The sequence below is a fragment of the Myiozetetes cayanensis genome, unplaced genomic scaffold (assembly GCF_022539395.1).
Source record: "Myiozetetes cayanensis isolate MyiCay16 unplaced genomic scaffold, myiCay2020 scf22, whole genome shotgun sequence".
NCBI lineage: Eukaryota > Metazoa > Chordata > Aves > Passeriformes > Tyrannidae > Myiozetetes > Myiozetetes cayanensis.
In genome coordinates this window covers 393,373-415,920 of record NW_026087434.1, presented here as the reverse complement: position 1 = coordinate 415,920, position 22,548 = coordinate 393,373, and the positions used below count along the sequence as shown (strand labels likewise).

At 52.2% G+C, this 22,548-nt stretch overlaps 2 protein-coding genes across 5 annotated transcripts in view; one reads left to right on the top strand and one right to left on the bottom strand.

Annotated features, from left to right (window-relative positions):
* Positions 1-6,960, top strand: part of DNAH17 (dynein axonemal heavy chain 17) — a 32,793-nt gene extending 25,833 nt beyond the window's left edge. For both annotated transcript variants that reach the window (XM_050319075.1, XM_050319074.1), the window contains 13 exons: positions 109-279; positions 437-559; positions 699-892; positions 1,008-1,156; positions 1,288-1,415; positions 1,677-1,904; positions 2,419-2,610; positions 3,190-3,369; positions 3,683-3,865; positions 4,529-4,711; positions 4,920-5,063; positions 5,578-5,803; positions 6,499-6,960. In XM_050319075.1, coding sequence (XP_050175032.1) covers positions 109-279; positions 437-559; positions 699-892; positions 1,008-1,156; positions 1,288-1,415; positions 1,677-1,904; positions 2,419-2,610; positions 3,190-3,369; positions 3,683-3,865; positions 4,529-4,711; positions 4,920-5,063; positions 5,578-5,803; positions 6,499-6,746 — 2,349 coding nt within the window. In that variant the 3' untranslated portion in view covers positions 6,747-6,960. The remainder of the gene's footprint in view (positions 1-108; positions 280-436; positions 560-698; positions 893-1,007; positions 1,157-1,287; positions 1,416-1,676; positions 1,905-2,418; positions 2,611-3,189; positions 3,370-3,682; positions 3,866-4,528; positions 4,712-4,919; positions 5,064-5,577; positions 5,804-6,498) is intronic.
* Positions 6,214-22,505, bottom strand: PGS1 (phosphatidylglycerophosphate synthase 1). Of its 3 annotated transcripts, XM_050319076.1 has the most exons (10): positions 22,065-22,415; positions 18,388-18,577; positions 17,966-18,043; positions 16,996-17,095; positions 16,141-16,330; positions 15,640-15,818; positions 14,210-14,743; positions 10,579-10,727; positions 8,405-8,547; positions 6,214-6,680 (listed from the first exon to the last, which is right to left on the bottom strand). In XM_050319076.1, exons 1-9 carry the CDS (start codon positions 22,238-22,240, stop codon positions 8,428-8,430), a joined length of 1,716 nt encoding a protein of 571 aa, XP_050175033.1. In that variant the 5' UTR covers positions 22,241-22,415; the 3' UTR covers positions 6,214-6,680; positions 8,405-8,427. The 3 variants fall into 3 exon arrangements, 2 of the variants coding, with proteins under 2 accessions (XP_050175033.1, XP_050175034.1); XR_007629314.1 differs by lacking the exons at positions 6,214-6,680; positions 8,405-8,547 and adding an exon at positions 11,328-12,719 and having other exon boundaries at positions 10,597-10,727; positions 22,065-22,505; XM_050319077.1 differs by lacking the exons at positions 6,214-6,680; positions 8,405-8,547 and having other exon boundaries at positions 10,599-12,719; positions 22,065-22,505.
* Positions 22,506-22,548: the final 43 nt, after the last annotated feature.

Here is a 22,548-nt window from a genome sequence, read left to right as displayed (position 1 = left end):
TGAAGGTGGGACGAGGCTGGGGGAGTATGGAGATTCAGAGTTTTAGTGTTCATGCTACTGACAAGCTCCCAGCAGCCCAACACTGATGCCTACCGGGATCTTCTTCAGGCCTTCAATGGAGTTTTCGAGAAAGCCATCCAGCGTGCAGCCCCCAGCCAGGACACCAAGCAAAGGGTGATCAACCTGACAGACCAGATCACCTACTCAGTCTATATGTACACTGCACAGGGCCTCTTTGAGAGAGACAAACTCATCTTCCTGGCCCAGGTTGCCTTCCAGGTAATCCCTGTGAATGTCTGGGGCTCCTGCTGTACAGCAGCTGCTTGCGTGGCTTTAGACAGGTTGTTCTCACTCCTGTGCTGCTGCTGGATGCTCAAAGCCTCGCACCTGGGCAGGGGGTACCAGGTGGCTGTCACGCTGCACTCCCAACTTCCAGGTCCTGACCATCAAGAAAGAAGTGAACCCAGCAGAGCTGGACTTTCTCCTGCGCTTCCCTTCCAAGGCCGGCGTCACATCTCCCGTGGACTTCCTGCAGACCCAGGGCTGGGGTGCTGTCAAGGTGGGTCCGTGTGGTCACCTGCTGTGCCAAGGCAATGCCAGCATGGCCCCTGGCACAGTGGGTCCAGAGTCACCTGTATGGGTTCCCTGAGGAACCCAGAGCCCAGGAATGATTTAGTCCTTCTCTGCGGAACTTGAAGGCTCTCTCAGACATGGAAGAGTTCAGGAACCTGGACAGTGACATAGAGAACTCGGCAAAACGATGGAAAAGGTTTGTGGAGATGGAGGCACCAGAAAAGGAGGTGCTCCCCATGGACTGGAAGAACAAGTCAGCCCTGCAGAAGCTGTGTGTGCTGCGGTGCCTGCGCCCCGACAGGATGACCTATGCCATCAAGTGAGCTGGTGCCCCGCACAGGGCCCTCCTGCAAGAGCCCTGTGGTGTCATCACGCCAGCTGTGTCCAGCAACTGCATCTCTTCTGACTCACTGGATGGTTCTATTTTTTTGTAGGAAATTTGTGGAAGAGAAGATGGGGAGGAAGTATGTGGAAGGAAGGAGCATTGACCTCTCCGAGGTGTACAAGGAGAGCAGCCCTTCCACACCCCTGTTCTTCATCCTCTCCCCTGGCGTGGATCCGCTGAAAGATGTAGAGGCGCTGGGTGAGCCACTGCCCGCCTCAGGCTGGCAGCAGCCCCAACAGTCATGAGCTGGTGCGGGGCCAAGCAGCTGGAACTGCACAACCCTAGCTCAGTACCCACACCGATAAATCTGGCATACACTCCCCTCCCAGGCACGAGGCTGAACTTCACCATTGACAACGGGAAGATCCACAACGTGTCACTGGGGCAGGGCCAGGAGGTCGTGGCAGAACAGGCCATGGAGGTGGCTGCTGAGCAGGGCCACTGGGTCATCCTACAGGTGGGTGGGGGGCACTGCGGTGCACCACGGGGCACACAACCCTGACGGCAACCGGGCACAGCGGGCACCCGGTCCTGCCAGCATCCAGTCACACAGGACATGGTCACCCCACTGGTGATGGCAGTGGCACTGCCTGGGCCAGCTGGGTGTGTCCAGCCCAAGTGGCATCCTGTCATGCTGCACCTTCTCCCTGTGGAGCCACAGTAGGAATTTGGTGGGGGGGAGGTGAGATTCACGAGGTACAGGCTGTTCCTTTTGCAGAACATCCATCTGGTGGCCCGGTGGCTGGACACACTGGACAAGTTGGTGGAGCAGCACAGCATGGACAGCCACCCCGAGTACCGACTGTTCATGAGCGCCGAGCCAGCCCCCAGTCCCGAGTCGCACATCATCCCGCAGGGGCTGCTGGAAAACTCCATCAAAATCACCAGCGAGCCGCCGACAGGCATGCGTGCCAACCTGCACAGGGCCCTCGACCTCTTCTCCCAGGTACCCCCCAAACCACCCCCCACCTTTCCACTGCCTCCTCGGGACCATTCAGGCCAGTGTGTCTGGCTCATCCCCTCCCAGGATTCCACAGGCTGAGCATCTTTGAGAGTGTCACTGAAGCCAGAAACACTGCACCCCAAGCCAGCCCCCACCCCAGGACATCCTCCTGTAGTGCCCAGAACCCCCATTCGCCAGGGGTTTAGGGGTAACCAGAGCTGCTCGAGGGCTCCTGATTGCCAATGCCTTTCCTGAGACTGAACCTGGAGCTGCTGTAGTTTTACCATGAACAAGAAGCCTCAGCTGTCAGCAGGGCATCGGGGTGTGGAGTCCTAATTCTTCCATAAACAAATGAGTGCAAAAATTACCAATTAGCAAAGCATTAAAATACAATTTTATGCCCTTTTTTTTTTCCACCTAAACACCTTCAGTTGTCCTTTGCCTATGAACGTTCTTAACTACAGGGGCATCTGACAGCGATATTCACCTGCAAACCCCCATCACTGTTCCTCCGCAGGAAACACTGGAGCAGTGCAGCAAGGAGACCGAGTTCAGGTGCATCCTGTTTGCACTCTGCTACTTCCACGCAGCGGTGGCCGAGCGGCGCAGGTTTGGCACCCAGGGCTGGAACAGGCCATACCCCTTCAACAGCGGCGACCTGACCGTCTCTGTTAACGTCCTGCACAACTACCTGGAGGCCAACGCCAAGGTGAGGGATGACCAGGTGACCACTCTACAGCATAGCACACACTGCAACAATCAGCCTTTCTTAAAACCTTCACCAGTTTGCAGCACAAACGCTGTCTCATGAAGGAGCCCGGGGCCAGCAGAAGCCCTGGTCCCCACACAGGCAGGGGAAGGGGCTGAGTCCTTGGTCCTACTGAGCTGAGTGGGAAGAGGCATCAGGCACCAGCTGGGACAAGTGTCTGCCCTGGCCTTGGGCAGACACTTGGTGTCTTGGTGCCTGCTGCCCAGAGAATGCAGGTACGGTGAGCAGGGCTGAAGTCTCGCCCTTAGACCTGTGCTCACAGACACATTCAGTACTGGCTGGAATAAAGATGGGATGATGGGATTCAAAGCTGTGTCCATGAGACAGGGAGGAATCTGTGGGTGAACAAGAGACACTCTAGATGGGATCCTCTTCACTGTCCTTGAGCCTCTGTGAGCTCTGTCAGCTCCCTGCACACTGGACAGGTCAATCCTGGAGCCATCGCTCTGCTGCCCTTCAGCTGCATGGGGGACTCCTGGGAAGCTGCACAGGAGCTCCAGCTCAAGCCTCTCCCCACAGGTACCATGGGATGATCTCCGGTACCTCTTTGGCGAGATCATGTATGGAGGGCACATCACTGATGACTGGGACCGCCGGCTGTGCCGCACATACCTGAGCGAGTACGTCCAGCCGGAGATGCTGGAAGGGGAGGTGTTCTTGGCTCCAGGGTTTGCAGTCCCGCCCCGCTTGGATTACCAGGTAAGAAAGACATTTTAATTTGCTATGGAAAACCTCTGCTCTGCATTAATGCACGAGTCCAAGTTCCCCCACATTCACTAAGGGGGATGTAGGGACAGAGAGTGTCAATCCCCTGGAACTAGGATTGCTGTGAAAATAATTCCTGTGACTGGGGCAGGAGGGTGGGACATGAGTAAAAAGAATAGCCTGCATGAGCACAGGCAGGTGCTGCAAAGGGCCCCCGAGGACAGTGATGGCTTTTCAAAGCTGCAGGGGAGTTTGGGCTCCTTTGCCCGTACCTGCTGAGCCAACACTGGCCCTGTCCTGCGCTCAGGACTACCACCAGTACATCGACGACAACCTGCCAGGCGAGAGCCCCCACCTGTACGGCCTGCACCCCAACGCAGAGATGGGCTTCCTGACCGTCACCTCGGACAGGCTCTTCCGCACGGTCCTGGAACTGCAGCCCAAGGAATCTGAGGCTGGCGGAGGCGCAGGTGGCTCCCGGGAGGAACAGGCAAGTCAAGTCCTGTCTCTTTACAGCAGAAATTAACTGATTTTTTTTTTTTTTAATCTGTGGTTATTTTTAATTACAAAAAAAACCTCTGAATGGTCACAGCTGAGAGGCCAGGGGGTAGGGGACAGATGCAGGCCCAGAGACAACAGAGCAGGACTCATAACAATCAGGAAGGGATAGCAGAAGGAGGCGATTCCAGCCCAGCTGTCACCCTGGGGATGGTGGCACATACGGCAGTGTGGTCAGGAAGGTCCTGCTCTGATGGGGTTGAGATGTGCCACTGGCAACATGTGGCTTATGTGGGACTTAGCAGGTGGAGAAAGCTGAGGAAGCTCCATTCATGATGGCAACTACTAAAAATACAAATTTAAAATATAAAATAAAATTTAAAAAAAAAAAAAAAAAAAAGCTTCTTCCTGACTGCCTGGACCTTACATGTGACACAGTCTCCATGGCCTCAGCTCTGACTTTCTTGGCTATCAAAAAAGAGCTACAGCTTTTTAAGAGCCAAGAGCAGTTAGAAACAGAGTGGAGCATTAGTAACAGAGGAGGAAGCACAGAGAAACACCAAGGCAGAAAAAAAAAATTCTTACCAACCTAATTAACCATAAACCTGCAGCATTTTTCCCTGCATAAGGGCAGTTTATGGCATTCTCCTTCCAGGTGAAGTCAGTCCTGGATGAGATCATTGGGCAGCTGCCAGAGCCGTTCAATATGGAGGAGCTGATGGCGAAGGCAAAGGAAAAAACTCCGTACACAGTTGTTGCCCTCCAGGAATGTGAGAGGATGAACATCCTGACCCATGAGATCAGGCGCTCGCTGAAGGAGCTGGACCTGGGACTGCAGGTATGGAGCAGGCAGCTGCTTAGACCATTCCCCAGCATTTCCAGTGTACTGTGTGCCCTTGCTGGAGCTCTTACCTACAGCACTGGGGTGGGTGTGGCCAGGTGGCCTCAGGCTCCTGCTCCGCTTCAGTCTGAGCCCACGCACATCCCTCTGCCTGTCCCACCACTGGCTGCAGGTGCCACTGCTCAGGTTTTTCTCTTTTTCAAAGGGAGAGCTGACAATTACATCAGAGATGGAAGAGCTGGCAAATGCTCTCTTCTATGACAGCATTCCAGAATCCTGGACACGTCATGCTTATCCCTCCCTCCTCAGCTTGGGAACCTGGTATGCAGACCTGCTCCTGCGGATCAGGGTGAGCAGAGTTCATGTGACAGTCAGAGCTTAGGGCATGAGTGGGTCCCTCTGACACCAGAACTCTCCCCACCAGTGCACTGGTTTATTGGTAACTGGTTTATTTCTCAGTATCACTTTAAGCAGCCTGAAGTACCTGAAAGGGGCTGTTCCTCCAGGGATGAGACCATAAATCTGAGCAGGGTTCCCATTACAGTGTATCACAGTAGCAAAAGAGTATCAGCTCCCCCCATCACAACTCTGGGTGTCCCAGAAAAAAAATATTTAATAAAACTGGCTTTGTTAAAAAATAACAGTGGTATCTCCTGCACTGCACATTCAGCTTCATTGCTGCAGGGGAATCTGCTGTTTATTCATCCCACACCACCCCCAGCCAGTCCCCTACTCTGCAAGATTACCTGTAGCTCAGGTTAGGCACAGTGAAGCGTCAGCTCTATCACACTGTTCCTGGTGCAGTCTCTGGCACTTCACAGCCCACCCTCCTCCCTGAAGGACTCCGCTGGTTTATTTTCCAGGAACTGGAAGTCTGGGCAACAGACTTTGTGCTGCCTGCAACAGTGTGGCTGGCCGGATTCTTCAACCCCCAGTCCTTCCTCACAGCCATCATGCAGTCCACAGCCAGGAAGAAGCAGTGGCCACTGGATAAGATGTGTCTGGCGACAGACGTGACCAAGAAAACCCGGGAGGACATAACATTTCCACCCAGAGAAGGCTCCTATGTGCACGGGCTGTTCATGGAAGGTAAAAACTGCACCTTTGAGATGTTTCAGACATAGGGCAGGACCAGCTCAGTCCTTCTCCCTCCTGCAGCTGAGCAGGTGGTGGCACTTGCTGGCCAATCTGCCCTGCCCTGGCTCCAGACTCAGACACCAGCTGAGGGCAGCACTGTCCGGGGACCACGCAGCCTTTACAAACCAGAAACTTGTGTTTGGCAATTCAGGCTGCAGCTCATGAGCCCCAGGGTTGGAGTGGTTGCAGCCCCAGGGCTGTAATGATTAAATATGTCACATTCTTATTTGATGTACGAGTAAGACAAATTGGAAAACTCAAACCTATAATAATTACTACTGCAATGAGGGGGAAGGAGGCAGTTCAGCAGAGGAGCTGAAGGGTCTGCTTGGACAAGAGCACAGAGCACACAGGACAGCATGTGGTAGATCCCACCACAGCTAGTTCACCTTCAGCTCTGCAATTCCCATGCAAAGCCGAGCTGAAGGGAGGGGTGGGGACAGAATTTATTCAGACATCCCACACACAGTAAGGCAAATGCAGTCCTGGGTCACAGTGAGTTGAGGACACGTCAGCCCTAACCACTACCGAGCCGCTCTACCCAACCTTCACCTTCCAGCTCCCACCCATCAGTAGTTCCGAACAAAGCCCCTGCAGGGAGAACCCCGGGCAGCTGTGAGGGTCGTGACGCCGCTGTCACGTTGCAGGTGCGCGCTGGGATGTGGCCTCAGGGTCGATTGCGGACGCGCTGCTGAAGGAGCTGACGCCCACGATGCCAGTCATCTTGCTCAGAGCCATCCCTGTGGACCGCGTGGACACCACCAACATCTATGAATGTCCCGTCTATAAGACACGGATGCGAGGGCCCACCTACGTCTGGACCTTCAACCTGAAGACAAAAGAAAAAGCTGCCAAGTGGGTCCTGGCTGGTGTGGCTCTGCTCCTAGAGGCCTGAATTTTAATGTCAATGGAAGACAGCAAATGTTTTTACTTGTAAAAGTTGTGTAGTTCAGAACCATTTTAGCAAAGTATCAATAAAACCAATGCTGGCAGCGCTGCCGTGTGGACCCTGCTCTTGCAGCACACGGGGTTCTCGGGGCGGATACTGGTTTTCCACTGGTGGTTTCTGATGTGGTGCTGGTGGGGAGCCAGACCACCGTGGGAAGCCAAACGGAACAACTGCACATAAGTGGCCGACTCTTTTCCCTCTCCTGGCTCTCTGTCTTCCCACAGCTCTTTGTGTGATGGCTCAGTGCAAAGTGAGTAGAAACTCCTCACACTCCTGGCACAGAGCACGTGTCTGGCTGGAGCAGACAGGAGGAGAAAGGTGCAGATTTAGCCCAGTTCACTCACACTCCACCTCCACAACCCGGAGAAGGTCCAGCTGAAAACAGGTCACTCTCTGAGGTACATTATTTCTGTTTCTAGGGTATAGAACCTACTCTGTCCTTTCTTTACAACAAATCATTTGTATCAACAGTAACACATGTTAGGGCCAAGGCCTGTCCCTTTAGCATAAATCAATTCACCAAAATCCCACCCTGTGAAATATTTGAACAATTAGTACTAAAATACAGTTGCCTAAAGCTTCCCTCATAGCTCATGGTCAGAGAAGCCCAAAGAGCAGGCAAAGAGAGCTGCTCCTTTCTTTATAGAGTAGCAGCATTTATCATCAGTTACTACCGAGCTTCACACTTACCCTCAGCCTTTCTTAGGTGCCAAAAATTCTGTTTGTGGCACTATCAGATCAGAACCCCCTGCTCACACCCCACCAGTGACACAGAGCAGCCCCAGCCTGCGCTCTCACATGTTTTTACCTGGCTTCCAACCACTTTCTTTTCAGGATGTTAAGATTCAAGCCTCCCATTTTCAGTAACACCCTAAACCCACATCAGCACCAAAAGTCTTCTCTTGCCCCTCCACAACTCATGAAAGACACTTTTAACACATCTGAACGTAAAGGAGTCAGGCACTCCTGACTTCTGGCTGAGGGGGAGGCCACAGTTAGGTTAATAAAACAGGAACACACAGCATCCTGGGCACACACACCAGTGCCAAATGCACAGGAACAGTCCAAGAGCAATGTTCTGAAGCTCAGAAGGGCTCGAGTCATGGGGCAGTCAAACAGCCAGGAAACCTAGGATACCACAAAGCAGAAAAGCAAAACCAACTGCCCTTGTCAACCAACACCTACAGGGGCAAAGCAAAGCTCTGACTGGATACGACAAAACATTTTAGGTATTCCGGCAACATTTTCTATTGGCTGGTCAAGATAAAACAAACACAGTCCTTCTCCACAAAACTCTGAAAGGCACACTTCAGAAATGGGAGGTTTATTTCCATGCATGGAAAATAGCCCTGTATGGGTCGTGGGAAATAACTCTGTATGGGTTCTCTGTCAGTGACCCATCCAGAAGTTTTAGCAGATGAAACTCAATCTGGACTGAGCACATCCCAGTCCATGGCAGTCAGTATCTCAGAGGAAAAGAGATGTGCCTGGTTTCCCCCACATCATCTGTGTGTCCATTGTCTCTTTCTTCCATGTGACAGAGCACTACAGCTATTCACTGCAGTCAGCACAATATAAATTCCCCATAATGGCAACAAACTCACCCAAAGCAGCAGTTTTTCCTCTTTCAAAAGAAATTCTTGATCAGAGGTGTCACCAGCTTCACCCACAGCTTCACATAACGATTTGGCTGCTCAAACGTTGATGTTGAGACCACACCTGAGCAGAGGTAAAGCTGCTCCTGCTCCTAAACAGGGAAAGAAACATCATCGCAGTAAATCCCAAGTGTTATATTATATAACGGTCTTTAAGAGAAGTGAATTCTCACACAGAGCTGGCCAGGGATCCTGCCAAAAGGCTGCATCATTTCTCCTCAAGAATTAGCAATTTAAACTCTACAGAGAGTAAGGGCAGAGGGTTTGGCCTTTCTGTGCTCCACAGTTGCAAGAGCTGAGCTTCTGTTTCAGAAAACTCCTCAATTCCTGGCTGTAATTGCCAGAAAAGGAAACCTCACCCAAACCTCCTGGGACCGGCTTACGCGGCTCTTTCTAGACACAGCTCAGGCGCCGCGTTTTCAGATGAATGTGCAGTCGTGATCTCAGCTAAATTACCAGAAACACTCGGGCCCCCGCAGCGTGTACCCGACTGCTAAGGGAGGAAATGAACCACCCTGCTGATAACACACGCTCACAGCACGTGAGAGAAGCACTTTGATCACAGGTAAGTGGGTTTGTAAGCACAGCCAGTCAGGTTTCAGGATCTGCAGGCTAACGAGGAGCAGAACAGGTCCTGGAAGTCTGTTCATCGTCTCTTCTCATTAGTGAAGCTGTCACAAACAGTAGAAAATACTCTGCACTACTTAAATTCAGGGTGGAACAGGTAAGCAGGAACCAAGTACTGCAAAGCAACACCAAAAAGATGAACCAACAACAGAAGGAAGACATTCATGTGCTAATTCACCCTAATTTTAGAGCCCTCAAATGCTCCAAGAGCTATAGTCAGCCCTGCTCCACGGCCACGCAATACAGTGAGGATTGAGCGCTGGAGGCAAGGCCAGTTCCCTGAATCAAGCTCAGTCCATTCAGAGGAGCATCCAGGCACCTAGACCACTCACATTTCTTCCCAAATCTCAGCACACATTTTTAAAATGGAACTAAATGTTACACAGACAAAGTGATTTCGTGGCAGCATCCCAGGAACGGATTGTCTTCTAAAAAAGACCACAGAAAGTAAACACCCAGTCCATCTCAGAATCAGCTTCCAGCAATCGGGAATGGTTTAAAGCCCTTTGAATGAGATCACTGCAGCCCTGTATGAGAAAATTCCTTTGTGTCACATTTCCATTGATTCTCCCCTTCCATTAGAAACAAGCAGAGGCAAGATATGAATTGAAATATTCAAGCAACTCTTCCAGTAATAGAATTGTTTTTGATTAGATACACTCTGACTCATCCTGGGGAAGAGCCCTGATGCAAGAGGGCAATTCCCATTGATCTTGCAGACAACTCTGCCAGGACCTGCCTCACAGAGTGCGTTTCTAAGGTCCCCAAGTCACACAGAGGCACCAAACCGATCTGCTTTGTTGCAGAGCACTACAGGAGAAACAACTTGGGACAGTCAGTTCTAGCAGAAGATTCGGAGTCTAGACAGTTACAGAACTAGGCAGGACTTGGAGCAGGAGCAGAACTGCTGAGCACTCCAAGTTTCCTAATTAAATCAAAAACAGCACAGAAAAGCCCTGGGACACTGAACATCAAACCACTGAAAAATTATCGTCTCAATATTATATAATGTCATATTATTATTCAAGATATGAATTATGTCATAGAACTTCCTGGGCAACCCAACTAGCTCAGAAATCCTCTTCTAGTCCAAGTTCAACCATTCCAAGGTCTGGCCTCATTACCCCAGAGCACAGCACAGCCTTGGCAATGCCCAAATGCTGGGATTAAGGCCCAGAAGGTGCAGTGTGGTCGGTGAGCAGAGGAGCCAGCAGACCCTGAACACTCTCTGCACATCTAGCCCTGAGCACTCCCGGTATCCGAGGTCACTGGGGACACACGTTCCTTCCTGTTACAGCCTCATTTCCCAGCACTGGGCACTCACAGCAGGCAGCTCATCAATAGTCACTTCACTGACAGCTCCTCAGGACTCCTCATGCTCCAGCAGCTTTTGAGTTATTACAGCTGGATGTTTTTATTGCCACTGCGTCATCAGCATTCCCTGTGTAACCCAGAAGCACAACATCCCCATTGCCTCCCCAGAATCCACTGCTTACCTGATGGAGCTGCTGCTGCAAGGCTTTATTTTCTGTCACTATCGCAACCTGGGCTTCCAAATCACGATGAACTGATCGATATCCAAAATTTGGAGAGCCAATCAGGGTCAGGCAGGGCAGGTCACTCCCAGCCAGGTACAGCCAGAGGCCTGTGGGAAAAACGAGAGGAGAGGCAGCGTGGCAGCCTGAGGGGATGGCCGAGGTGGGCTCACACTGTCCCTTCACTCAAAGGGAATTAAACCATTAAATGTGGATTACAGATTCTGTACAGGACCCTGAGAGCAGCAGGCAGACCAGCAGAGCCCACAGGGCTGTGACACTGCATGTGACCCATGGGATGCCAAGGCACGACCCAAACCCTGTACCCAGGAGTGCCTGACCAGGGGGGCAGCACCCTCAAGAGAACCCCAAGGACACACTGCCCCAAAACAACTCAGGACAAGTCCCTGTCACTGCGTTAGAGGCTGTTTTGCACCATGGTAAATCTCAGAAACACTGAAAGAAGATAAACGGAATTTCAGTGAAGGAACCAGCCCCAGAGCCCCAGGCAAACAGGCCTGTCCAGCCTGTCCCAGAGACCAACTGCTTTCCTGGGACTGTAACATGCAGAGGCTGCTCTGACAGGTGAATTCATATGAAATAGAGACTCAGAAGAGAAGTGCAAATTATTTCACTCCCTCACTTCCTGAGGAGCCACTCGGGATGAGATCAGACTCTTCCCAGGGCACCTGGTCCCTGCAGCCACTCACCATCACAGCTCCCACAGCTCTGCCCGCACAGAGAGCAGTCAGGACACAGCCCAGGATGGATTTTCAAGGCAAAGATGGAAACAACACATTATTCCCAAACACACCACTGCAGCAGGGCAGGAAGGAACAGCCACAGGAGAGCCGGGACTGCTGCCAAGAAGAGGCTGCATGGCCACTCTGTGCACAAATGGAGACAGGAAGCATTTGCTCTCCTCAGCACAGCCCTGGGTGGGTCCCTGGTAGAGGCTTATCCCCATGGCCAGTCACAAACTGCAACAAAGAACCCGTAGCATAAAAACCACCTCAGCCTTAAAATAGCAGCAAGTTTCCTAACTCAGCCCCAGAGCAGTTCCAAGAATGCCTTGAGTAAGACGCTGCCGATTCACCGCCAGTTCCTGTAACCTCCTCCCCGCCCCCACAGCACACACTCACGGAGCTGGCACTGCCCTAAGGCCACAGCATCTCCGGCCCCTACGGGCTCACCCCACCACAGAGGGGCCAGAGAGCCCATCGTGGGCTCTGGGAGCCCAGGGGAGCACCCGTGTGGCACAGAGATTTGGCATGTTCTGTCACCAAACAGGACCCTGCCAGGAGCTGTTCAGTGCCTGACCAGCTGCTGGTCAGACCTCTGCCCAGGCAGTAACTACAAGGAACAGGTTCCTCACCTTCCCAAGTGTCCTGTGGCACTGTTTTTATGGCCACCTGGCAGGATCTGCTCAAACAGTGACTCACCTTTCCAGAAAGGGGAAGTGCAGTTTCCCAGCACCAGTCAATAGCAGTAACAGGGTTTATCTCTCAGCACAGAGCCACATGCCCAGCACCCTGCCACCAGCACTTGCCTGGAAGAGACTCTGAACCCAAGGGACATACCCATGTCACTCATACCACCACGCCTGGGAACACAGCAGAGCACAGGTAGGCTTCAGGGTGTCACACCACGACAGCTGCTGGCAGTCCTGCTCACACGTGCACCATGGCTGTGCAGAGCTCTTCTACACCTGTACGGTGCTGTCACACCTGTGCTGTGCTCTGCTACACCTGCACAGCACCAAACACACCCAGGACAGTCATCCCTGAGGACAGGCATCCCTGGGGACACACCACTTGATGCTGTCTGTGCAGATGTAAATGCTTTAAGGGGAGCAGGAGGGGTCTGCAGCAAAGCTACAGGGTTTAAGGTATGTCAGCCAGATCCTGTGGGAGACTAAAGGGTGCCTCATGTCTCAGCCCACAGAGAAAGCACCAGTGGGCACTACTGGCTGCTGGGGATCTCATGTCCTCGGCCAGAAGCCAGGTTCCATGTGCTCCATGTACACCTGCTCTTCATATCTCCAAGGTTTCTGCCTTCCTTCTTCCATCCTTGTCCTCTCTGCCACACACACCATGAGACTCCTGCAGAAGGAAACCCAGTGAATAAAGCATTTGCCAAGTGCAGAGCATGCCAGAGAAGGAGCTACACACTGATCCTTCTAGCACTCTGAAGAGGAACGAAAACATGGAGCAAATGTCTCCAACTGTCACCCTGCCAGGCACTGGAGCCGCTGAACTCCCAGCCCTGCATCCCTCTCCCAGCGAACACCACACACCAGAGAGAGCCCAAAGCACTACCCCAGGAGGGACAGCTGGTCCAAACAGGACCGATGGCCACATGCTCTTTGGTAGCTGAGAAAAGCAGCCCACGCTTCCAACCTCAATCCATGCCAAATCACATCCCACTGGCAGTCAGCGATGCCAAGAAAACATGCAACCACACACTGCTCGAACAAGTTCTTCCTGGAGGACACAGGACACCCCAGGCAGGTGGGCAGGCACCTCCCTTGGGTTGCCCTGCCTGAGATAAGGGCTTCCTTGTGCTGAGTTCCCGATAGCACTGAGGAGGAGCACGACACCCTGAGATCTGTTTGTGGTTTCAACACAGAGGCAGCCGGTAACACCTGTGGATTTTCAAGTCAAGAGAAGGCCGACTCAGCAGCTTTCCCTCCCCACTACCTCTGAACCTTCCTTCCTCTGAGTATCCATGTGGGAAGCAGGGACATGAAGGCATTCTCACAACCATTAAGAGCTGCTCTCCAAAAGAGGAACCTCTCCAGTGACAGCCAATCATAGCCAAAATGCTCTTATCCCAACTCAAATGCTCCAGTTCACAGCCAAACACTCCAATCGAGCACTGTGATGATCCTGTGAGAGCTGGGCACACTGTATCCAGCAGGAATGTGGGGTCTCCTACAGAAGACCCCGAGGACATCATTCATTAACTCACTGCATCTGTCACTCCATGTTCCTTCCTTAGCCCCTTCCCCTCTGGTTGCCCTGACTCTCAGATGTACACTCCGCGGTTCCTCACACACCACACCCCTGTGTGCCATGCACAGGAGCTGCAACAAATCCCCCAGACCTGCTGCCAAGGGAACACGGCGGCCAGGGCTGCCGGGGTGGCCTCAGGAGCAGGTCCCCTCCTTCCCCTGTCCCAGATCCTGCTCCAGGGTCCCCAGCAGAGCCTGCACTCCTGACTGCTGAAACCAGACCACAGGACATGAGAAACAGGCCACAGCCCTGACTGCATCATAAACACATCCAAATGCTTCCTTCTCTTTGCATCATGTTTCTCATCCAGGCAGTGCCTCCATGCCACACAGGGACAGCTCTTGCATCATCCCTGGGGCTGTATCAAACCAGAAATCCAGAGGCAAGGTACAACTGCACAGTTGTCCCCCAAGCAATTCAAATCCTTCAGGTTTACGCAACCAAGTTGTTCAAACCTTGAAGGAGTGTTTTGAAGGTTAAGCCCAGACTGGCACTCAGCCAGACCCTTTCTCCTTGCACAATCCAAACACACAGCTCTGACATACCTCTGAGTAAGTCCCGTTGCAATAACATCTTACCTTTGGCATGGAACATCCACCCGGGCCGGGAGTACTCCTGCAGCTGCACCCTCTCCTGCTGCTGCAGGTAGCAGACCTCGCTGAAAAACTGGTGTTCAATGTAAACGTAGGCAGCAGGGATGGCACCTGCTACCCCCTTGGCACCAAAAAACCCATTGACCTCTGGCGAGGCCAGGAGGATCCGGTACTCGGCCCTCGTGCCCAGGATGAGGTCCATGTAGGCCTGAGTCAGGTTGAAGTAGCCAGTGGTGAGGTATATCCTGGCATCCCGCTCAGCCTCGGTCAGCAGTGTCTCTGTGACCATCTCATCTATTTGAATACCAAAAGGTTTCATTTGGATTAATGGATAGATCCAGGTGTCAGGTTCTGGTTTCAGACCCCCAGATGCTTGAGAGCCTTGCTGGGATAACAGGGAGCTGCCTGCATGGTTGTTGTGGAAAGTCTTGGTATGAAGGAGCTCTTGCCGTGTCCGGGCAGAGTTGATGACCTCCATGACCCTCCGGTTGGCAATCTCACAGTAAGCAACCTTGTCTCCTGCAGGAAAATGCCAAGAGATGATGTCTGAGACCTACAGGCACAGAGCTATGTTTCACCTATTACATACCAGGAAAAACACTGTCAGGACACCTATATGGGAACAAACAGGAGCCAACGCAGAGCGGACACGACTCTCTGTCCTGAGGCCCAAAACAGCTGTTTCAAGGTTGGCAGAGCTACGTCACAGAAGAGAAATATTCAGCAACTGGTAGCAGCCTGAAAAATCCTTTGAGAAAGGAAAGGATCAGGACAAGGCTAAACTGGCAACAAAGAATGAGCTGGAACACACAAAGAAACCCCCACCCCCAGAATACGCTTACATCACCCAGCAGTGCAAGGCCAGGACAAAACCTGATGACGCAATCAGCCTGGCACATGGCTGCCCTTCTCTGCCCACTTCTGTGCTTGTTCCCGGTCTTCCTGATCCAATTCCCATTTGATTCCAGGAACAAACTCTACTACAAAATATTAACTGCCAACAATAGTACCACATTCATGAACCGCTCACGCACTCACCCAGAACACCCGAAACTGCAGCTGCTAATATCAGAAAAACCTCTCAAGGTATTAAAGTTCTTGTTTAAGGCTAAAAGCAGCACATTTATGAGGAAGCACTGAGACAGTTGCAGAGTTACTTCCAGCCTCTGTGTGCCCTGCTGGATTAGCCTGTGACAGCCACTGTGCTGGGAAAACTCCGACAGACCCAGTCTTGAAATTTGAGCAAACTTGATTTTAATACTGGATGGCACAAAACAGGAAACCCCACAATCTGAACAACGGTCAGGCACCCAGAAATTCCCAAGTGGATGGAATTCAAGTCATCCTTAAATCCCAGCTGTCACTCCCTTCCCCTGGATACCATCACTCAACCAGGTGAGACAGCTCTCTCCTACCTCGGTATGGGTGTACCATCCCCTCCATCATCTGGACTGTATCATCCCTCTGTAACTGCAGGGACACGTCTCCAATCGCATCCACAAGCTCCGTGAAGAAGTCTGCAATCTCTGGAGAGTCCTGCAGCAGGACATAGCGGTCCTGCCGATTGGTGAAGTACAGATCACTCAGGTTTGCACTGGAGAGAAAGGGAAGAACCGAGTTCAGAGTGTGGGCACAGGAATCCTCAACCCCCCAGCCTTACTTTGCGATAACCGCACTAAAGCACAAATTGTCCGTTTCCTTTGGAATCCCAAGAGATCTTTCTTTTTTCCCTTTGAGAAAGACTCTCTTCCATCTGAGAATCTCATAAACAAGAGCTGCAGTTGCTCTCCCATCTCCAAAGAGCAATAATAGGATCCCGGTGGAAAGTCCAGGTGTTCAGATAACTCTGGCAGCACAGACACCCTGCCCAAATCCCAGCAAAAGGAACCATGCCAGCAGACGGCAGCAGGACTCACCCACTCAGGATCACATTGTCATCAAAGAGATACACCTTGATGTGCTGCAGCCCTATGGTCTCATTGAAACGCTCTGGAATCAGGAGCCGGAGGAGTCCACGCAAGTTTGGGGTGTGGAAGAGGGACACACGGACTTTCTCAGGAAATCGCTGCAGCAACGGGATCAGCATTGTCCGAGAATTCTTCCTGCCTGGGAGAGAAAGGGAGTTTCATACAAGGATCACACAGATGGGACACATCATTTCACACCTCCATGTTACAGTTACAGTTACAAGGTGAGCGCCCAACCCATCCCATCCCATTCACTGGCACTTCACTGGTTTTCCCTTTTTTCTTTGTTTTTTTTCCAAATCACTTTCATTTGCACTACATCAATACTGCAACCAACATCCAGAACTTCATGGATGAATGGGCCTTGGAATCAGTCACAGAGCAGGTCTGACACCTTTCAAGCTTCTTAATCATGCCTCATCAGCACTGGTAACACATCTGCAAGAGTCACTGCAGAGGTTCCGGCGTGCTGCTTCCAACAATTCCCACTCTCCTTTCAAAATGGAAATGTTAGTGAGCATGAGGTATAAGGGCAAATGCACTGACAAGTGAACCAAGCAAGAACACATAAGCTGAACAGAGGAGTTTGGCCCTTCTTGCTCCTATCACCTATTTTTGGAAGAAAAGCTGCTAAGATTGAAGATTTTCTGGGAATATGCAGTTCTAGAATGCAAAAGGCAAATACTGAAAGGTGCATGATTTAAGCAAGTATGTCCAATTGGCCAAGACAGCCTCTATGAAAAAACAGTTCCTCCAGCCTAACAGTAAAATCAGGCTCTGACAAAAGCAAAGCACAATTCCTACCCCGGGAGCCCCTGGTATAGTCCAGGAGAATGGAAACTCTGAGGTCAGGTGAGCCTTTTGCTTCCAGCGATTTCTCCAGCGTTTCTTCTAAGCAATCCACCTGCAGAGAGAGTTCTCCTCATTACAAAAGCAAATAAAGCTTTCCAAGAGAAGTGCTCAGCAGCAGGAGGTTGTGGCCAGGACAGCTCCCACGGCCTGGTGTGAGTCCTTCCTTCTTGTGCCAAACACAGCCGGTTCAGCCTCTGCGAGCCTGGCAGCTTCAGTCAGCCTAAAGCCACAGATCAAAAGGCCTCAGTTTTACTTGCCCACATTCTTCAGGCCTCCCAAGAGCAATTAATGTTAGCAGAAAAAATCCCAACATCATTCCCAAATCACAGATTGCATCACCAAAGACAAACCTTCGTAGGAGTTCACTGCAGAGGCTGTTTTATTCTTTAACTACAAGGCTGTTTGTCACATGCAAATTCAAATCCTGTGTGCAAGCGCAGACAAAGCTGGGCACAAATTCTGTGCAGGCTCTGTCCACCTTTGCACTGCCAGAGAATTTGCATCCTAACACCAGAACCTGACCAAGGCCAGGTTTCTCCCTAAAGCCCCTGGCAACAATGATTTGTTTCCAGAGGGAAGAACAGAAAATGCAAAGCTGACCTTGGTCTCATGCAGAAAGACAATCCTGAATTGTGTTCTGCACCTGGAGCACCCAACACAGCACTCTACACCTACAGTTTGAATCATGTTCAAGAAAATGCCAAGGAAAAACAGATTCCTATGACACAGGTTCTGAAAAGCCCCCTGAGCACTGTGAACACCAGGCCGGTCCCCTCTAACAGGCCCAGGCTCACCATCCCCTGAAGAAGTGCAGCAGTTCCCTGGCTCTGTACCAGGTCTAAACCAGAAATGCCCAGTGCCTCCCTCCCACATCCCTCCCCTGCACTCCCTTCCTGCCCTTCCCAAACCCTTCCACACTCACCAACTCCTGCTCAAGGAGCCCTGTTCCCAGGTACAGTGAGGCCATCACCACCCGCTGCTTGGCTGCTTTGATCTGCACCTGGGAGTAGCAGAAAACAAGTTCAGTTTCACGCTGGGTCCCCAGGAGCCATCAGCCTAGGCCCAGCGGTGCCCCAGGAGGATCACTTCAGCCACATCTCCACACTGGTTCCCCGGCCTTGAGGGAGGAAAGGGTGACACAAGGATAGGGATGAAACACAGGGCTCTGCAGAGCCACAGCAGCACCACTGCTGCATCCAAAATTCAAGGAAGAAATCAGTGCTTCCTGGGAAACTGAGGAACTCATTCCCTGCAGCTAAAACTATTCCCTAAAAGAGCAGTTACTTGGTAGCAGCTGCAACACTGGGACTGTATCAAAACCATTCCCATAACTTGGAGCCTTACCTTCAGGAGTTCATAGAATTCTGAAGGGGACGAAAGCACCTTGACGTGTGAGCTGGAGATCCCAAACTCTGGGACCAGATTCCTGATCCACTGGAACCTGTGTGCTCCTTCTGGACAGAGTGAACATGGTGGGGCTGTGATCACTGGAACAGGAGGGCTGAGCAGCGGGGCTAGAAGGAGCCATGATGATCTGTGGAAAGAAAGATGGAGAAATTCTTTATGGTGGAGGCTTTGCTTCCCACAAAGCCTCCAAGGAGGTAAAGAAAGAGCCACAGCCAGGGCCAATACATGGCAGGGATCCACAGTGGCAAGAATGCCTTTCCCTTTCTGTAATCCCAGCTGGATCACCAAAGCCAAATGTAGAAACAGAAACACAAGCAAAAGATGGCAGAACAGATCTGAACATCACCAACTCTTTCCCCAAGCTGGTAGAGAGATGAGGAGAAACAACTCCTTCTTCAGGACAACATAGGAAAGGAAGGAGCCTGGGAGCTGCAGAAACTGAGGGTGTGGGTGCTACAGTGGTACCACCTGTACCTGTAATCAGCCACTTCTGAATTACACATGCATCAGCTTGGCCATGGCCAACACTCCCCTCATGTCCAGCTTCATTCCCAGCTGGACTGAAGTTGTTCCTGTTTGAGGTAAAGATGTTTAAAGAACACACTGCTCTAAAGTATAAAATGCCTCAATCCCTTAATTTTATCCAAAAATAGAACTGCAGCACACAAGATGCCCCAGCACAAGCCCCAGCAAAGACAGGGCAGTCACACCTCAAGAATGACCCACGAAAGGAGCAAGTGCATCTCAGCAGTAACACGCCACGAACCACCACAGGGATCCATCCCTCTCCATCAATGCTGCCAGCATTCCACACAGGTACAGGAGAGGATCACGACTTCCCTTGCAAACCTCACAAAACTGTGAGGGAAACAGCAGAAAGCTCATTCTTCAAAAAGACACTTCAGAACAAATTTAATTCCCTTGAAATCACTCCAGGAGAAAAACAGCTTGCTGCCAGCGTCATGCTGGGGGTGACAGGAAGCAAGTGGCAACTTTTTCTCTCCAGAGGTTTCACACATACAAATTCATCCAGTCATACAAGAACCCCCAGCAGGACTCTGTCCACATGACAAAACCACATTTCAACACAATTAGCAGCAGCACTTCCCATGAGATCCAGGAATCCATGAGCAAGGGACTGAACTGCATCCCCAGACCCGACAGGAATCGTTCCAGTCTGCAAACCCTGCTTGCGGGAGCCGGGCTGTGGGGACGGGATTGGAGTGGCTGGTCTGACCCGAGGAACAGCAGGCAGCCACCATCCTGTGGCACATCCTTATGATTCCACTGCCACCACACACCACGAAGAAACTTGATTACAACCTTTACCAGAATTTGTTACAAGGAACTTTTGGGTTTTACCACAGTCCAGAGCCCAAATGACCACAGATTCCAGGAAGATGATTTCACTCATCTGGTTCATGATACAACCCTGGATCTTCACAAGATTTCCAAACACCCTTACAAGGAAACCAACTTGCAGTGGTGTTTCCTGGAAAATCCACGAGTTTGTCACTAACTATTCATCGCCACCAAAATCTGAGTCAATCTGCGCAGGAATTCCTGGGATGGCGGGTTTCAACAGATCATGTGGACTGGCCTCAGCCTGCACACCCAGAAGTGACACAGATCACCAGCACAAGATTTTAAAAACAATGCAAATATCCCCTAAAAGGTGCCAGAAATATCAAAGCAGAACAGAAACACAAGAAATACCATTTTTCAGACACATTCTCGTCAGCCTCTACAGAACTTGAGTAGGACCTTTGCTCATGTCACATCTCACAGGCCACAAACAGGGAACAGATTTCCACTGCTCCACCATCACGAGGCAGCACAGCACACAGAACTACAGGGATTCACACTGGATCCAGAAATATGGGTTTTTTAAATGCACCGAATGCTTGGCCCACAGAGCAGTGGCACAGTCAGGTTCTAACCTGGCCCCGTGGGTCACAAACAACATCCTCTGGAATTATTCCCAGTAAGGAAGCAGTGGTAAATTTTATGTATTTTACAATAAAAATCAACAGAGATGAATACTGTAGACATTATGCCACTGGCCAATCGAATTACACTTTCAGAAGCCAGACCAGTAACCAAGCAGACGCTTTCCAGAAACGTGATTCCCAGAAGCCATCTTCTGGCAAGGACTACTGGAATTGCGAGTCCGACTACACCTGCCTCCCTGCACCTGCCTGCCTTGCCTGGGGCAGCTCTGGGGGCTGCAGGCTGTGCTTGGAGCGTTTGGGCTCTGATTGGAGCATTTGGAGGAACACCAACCAGCAGCACCACCACTGTTTTTGTGTTTCTGAAGGTTTGAGCCTTCAGATTAATTCTGTGCAATTCAGTTGATCGCCACTAATTCCATCCTCCAGATATTTTTTGTGCCTACAGAATTTACAATGTGTCTACACTGTTTGATTTTTTAACCCAATACTGAAATTTACACCTTATTCAGTGTTGGGAGCCTACTCTCTTCTAGAATTATCAGATAAATCTGTATTTTGCTCCAGCCACAGAACCACTGGCACAGCAACCAGCTCCCAAAGCAGCAGCTTCTACCCGCTGGTGACTGACATCAGCTCAGTACCCAAGTACCAGCAGTCCCTCCAACCCTGCATACACAACTGTCAGAAACCACATAACATTATGAAGAAATCATCAAAATTCCAAACTGTGACAAACCAGGTTTCAGAAGAACAGAAAATGGGGTGGGGGAGCCCTTCCCATCCCTGCTCCACATCACTGAGGAAACCGAAAAGAGAAAACGGAACCAAAAGGAACCACCTCAGACCACTTCTGCATAAAAAGCTGACCCAAAATAGAAATGAGGGATTTTTTGGTGCGTGTTCTATTTTTAAAGACATGGCTTTCGTACAGACACCCACAACGGAGCTGAAACTCTTATTCACCATCAAACCCCATCTGCAGAGCCAGAGGTGAAGTGAAACTGTGGGACACGGCGCTGTCCTTTCACCCACGCACACATGGGGATCTGCACTGTTGCTCTTCGAACTCAGTAGTCGCTTTCCAGGGCTCAGTCTCATTTATCTAAATATACTAAAAATACTGATGAGACCAAGAGAGGTGTGGGAAGAATTTCCTTGGTTTAACCAAGAACACAGAGCATACTGATGATCCATCTACTCCACCACCGTGGTGACACCGCCAGGCAGAGCGTCCCCTGCCCCTCAGCCCTCTCTGCCTGGCACGGCCGGGACCGACACCTCTTCTCGGTCCCTTCCGCGGGGGGGTCTCGCCCTCCTCGACCCCCCGGCCCGCGCGGGTTGTGCTGCCCCTATGACAGCCGAGGGGAGCCTGGCCCCGGCCAGCGCCCGAGCGACAGAAAACAGGAACTGACGGAGAAATGAAACTCACCTGTCGCCCTAAGGGCGATCGGACAGTGGGGTGGGCTAAAGGGGGCTGCGGAGCAGAGCCGGACCCGACTCCGGGCAGGTGGAGCCGGGCCGCCCCCTTCCCCATCCGCAGCACTTCCAAGAGGTTCGGCCGGACCAGAAAAGGGAAGCGGCGAGCGGGGAAGCCCCGGTAACGCGACACCTCCCGGCCCCGGGGCCAGTCGGGGCAGCCGGCGGGGCCCGGCCGGTCCTTACCTGCGGGCGCGGCGGTCGCGGCCGCGGGAGAGGCGGTCAGAGAGGCGGCCGAGCAGCGCGGACAGGCCGAGGCGGCCGCGGGGCAGCCAAGCCGGAGGCAGCCAGGCCGAGAGCCGCCGCCACAGCACCACGCCGCCCGCCGCCATCGCCCGCGCCTTCCGCTTCCGCGCTGCCATGGCGACACCACCTTCCGCTTCCTCTGCCGCCGCCGGGCTGCGCCCGCCCCGCCCGGGCCCGGCCCGCGCCTGCCGGGGGATCCCGGCCCAGGCACGGGGCCAGGGGGCGCTCGGGAAGGGCTCGGTATCCGGCGGGGCCGGGACGAGGCTCCCCTGGTCCCCGTATAGGTGGGACGGGCTCACGCACGGCCCGATCCGTGTCACACTCAGGTCTCCCTTCTCCTCCCCCCGGGGCGAGCCCCGGCCCGGCCGAGGGGCTCCGAAAGGACGGACCCGGCTCCTGCCCGCGGCGGAACCGGCGCTCGCCG

Bases quoted from the DNA above. Each gene is read 5' to 3' on its own strand.
- PGS1 (XM_050319076.1), bottom strand. From the start codon at position 22,240: ATGGCAGCGCGGAAGCGGAAGGCGCGGGCGATGGCGGCGGGCGGCGTG. The intron at 18,044-18,387 runs GTAAGGCTCCAA...TGCTACTCCCAG, and splicing joins AATTCTATGAACTCCTGAAG to GTGCAGATCAAAGCAGCCAA. The intron at 8,548-10,578 runs GTAAGCAGTGGA...TTCCCTGTTTAG, and splicing joins TGCAGCAGCAGCTCCATCAG to GAGCAGGAGCAGCTTTACCT.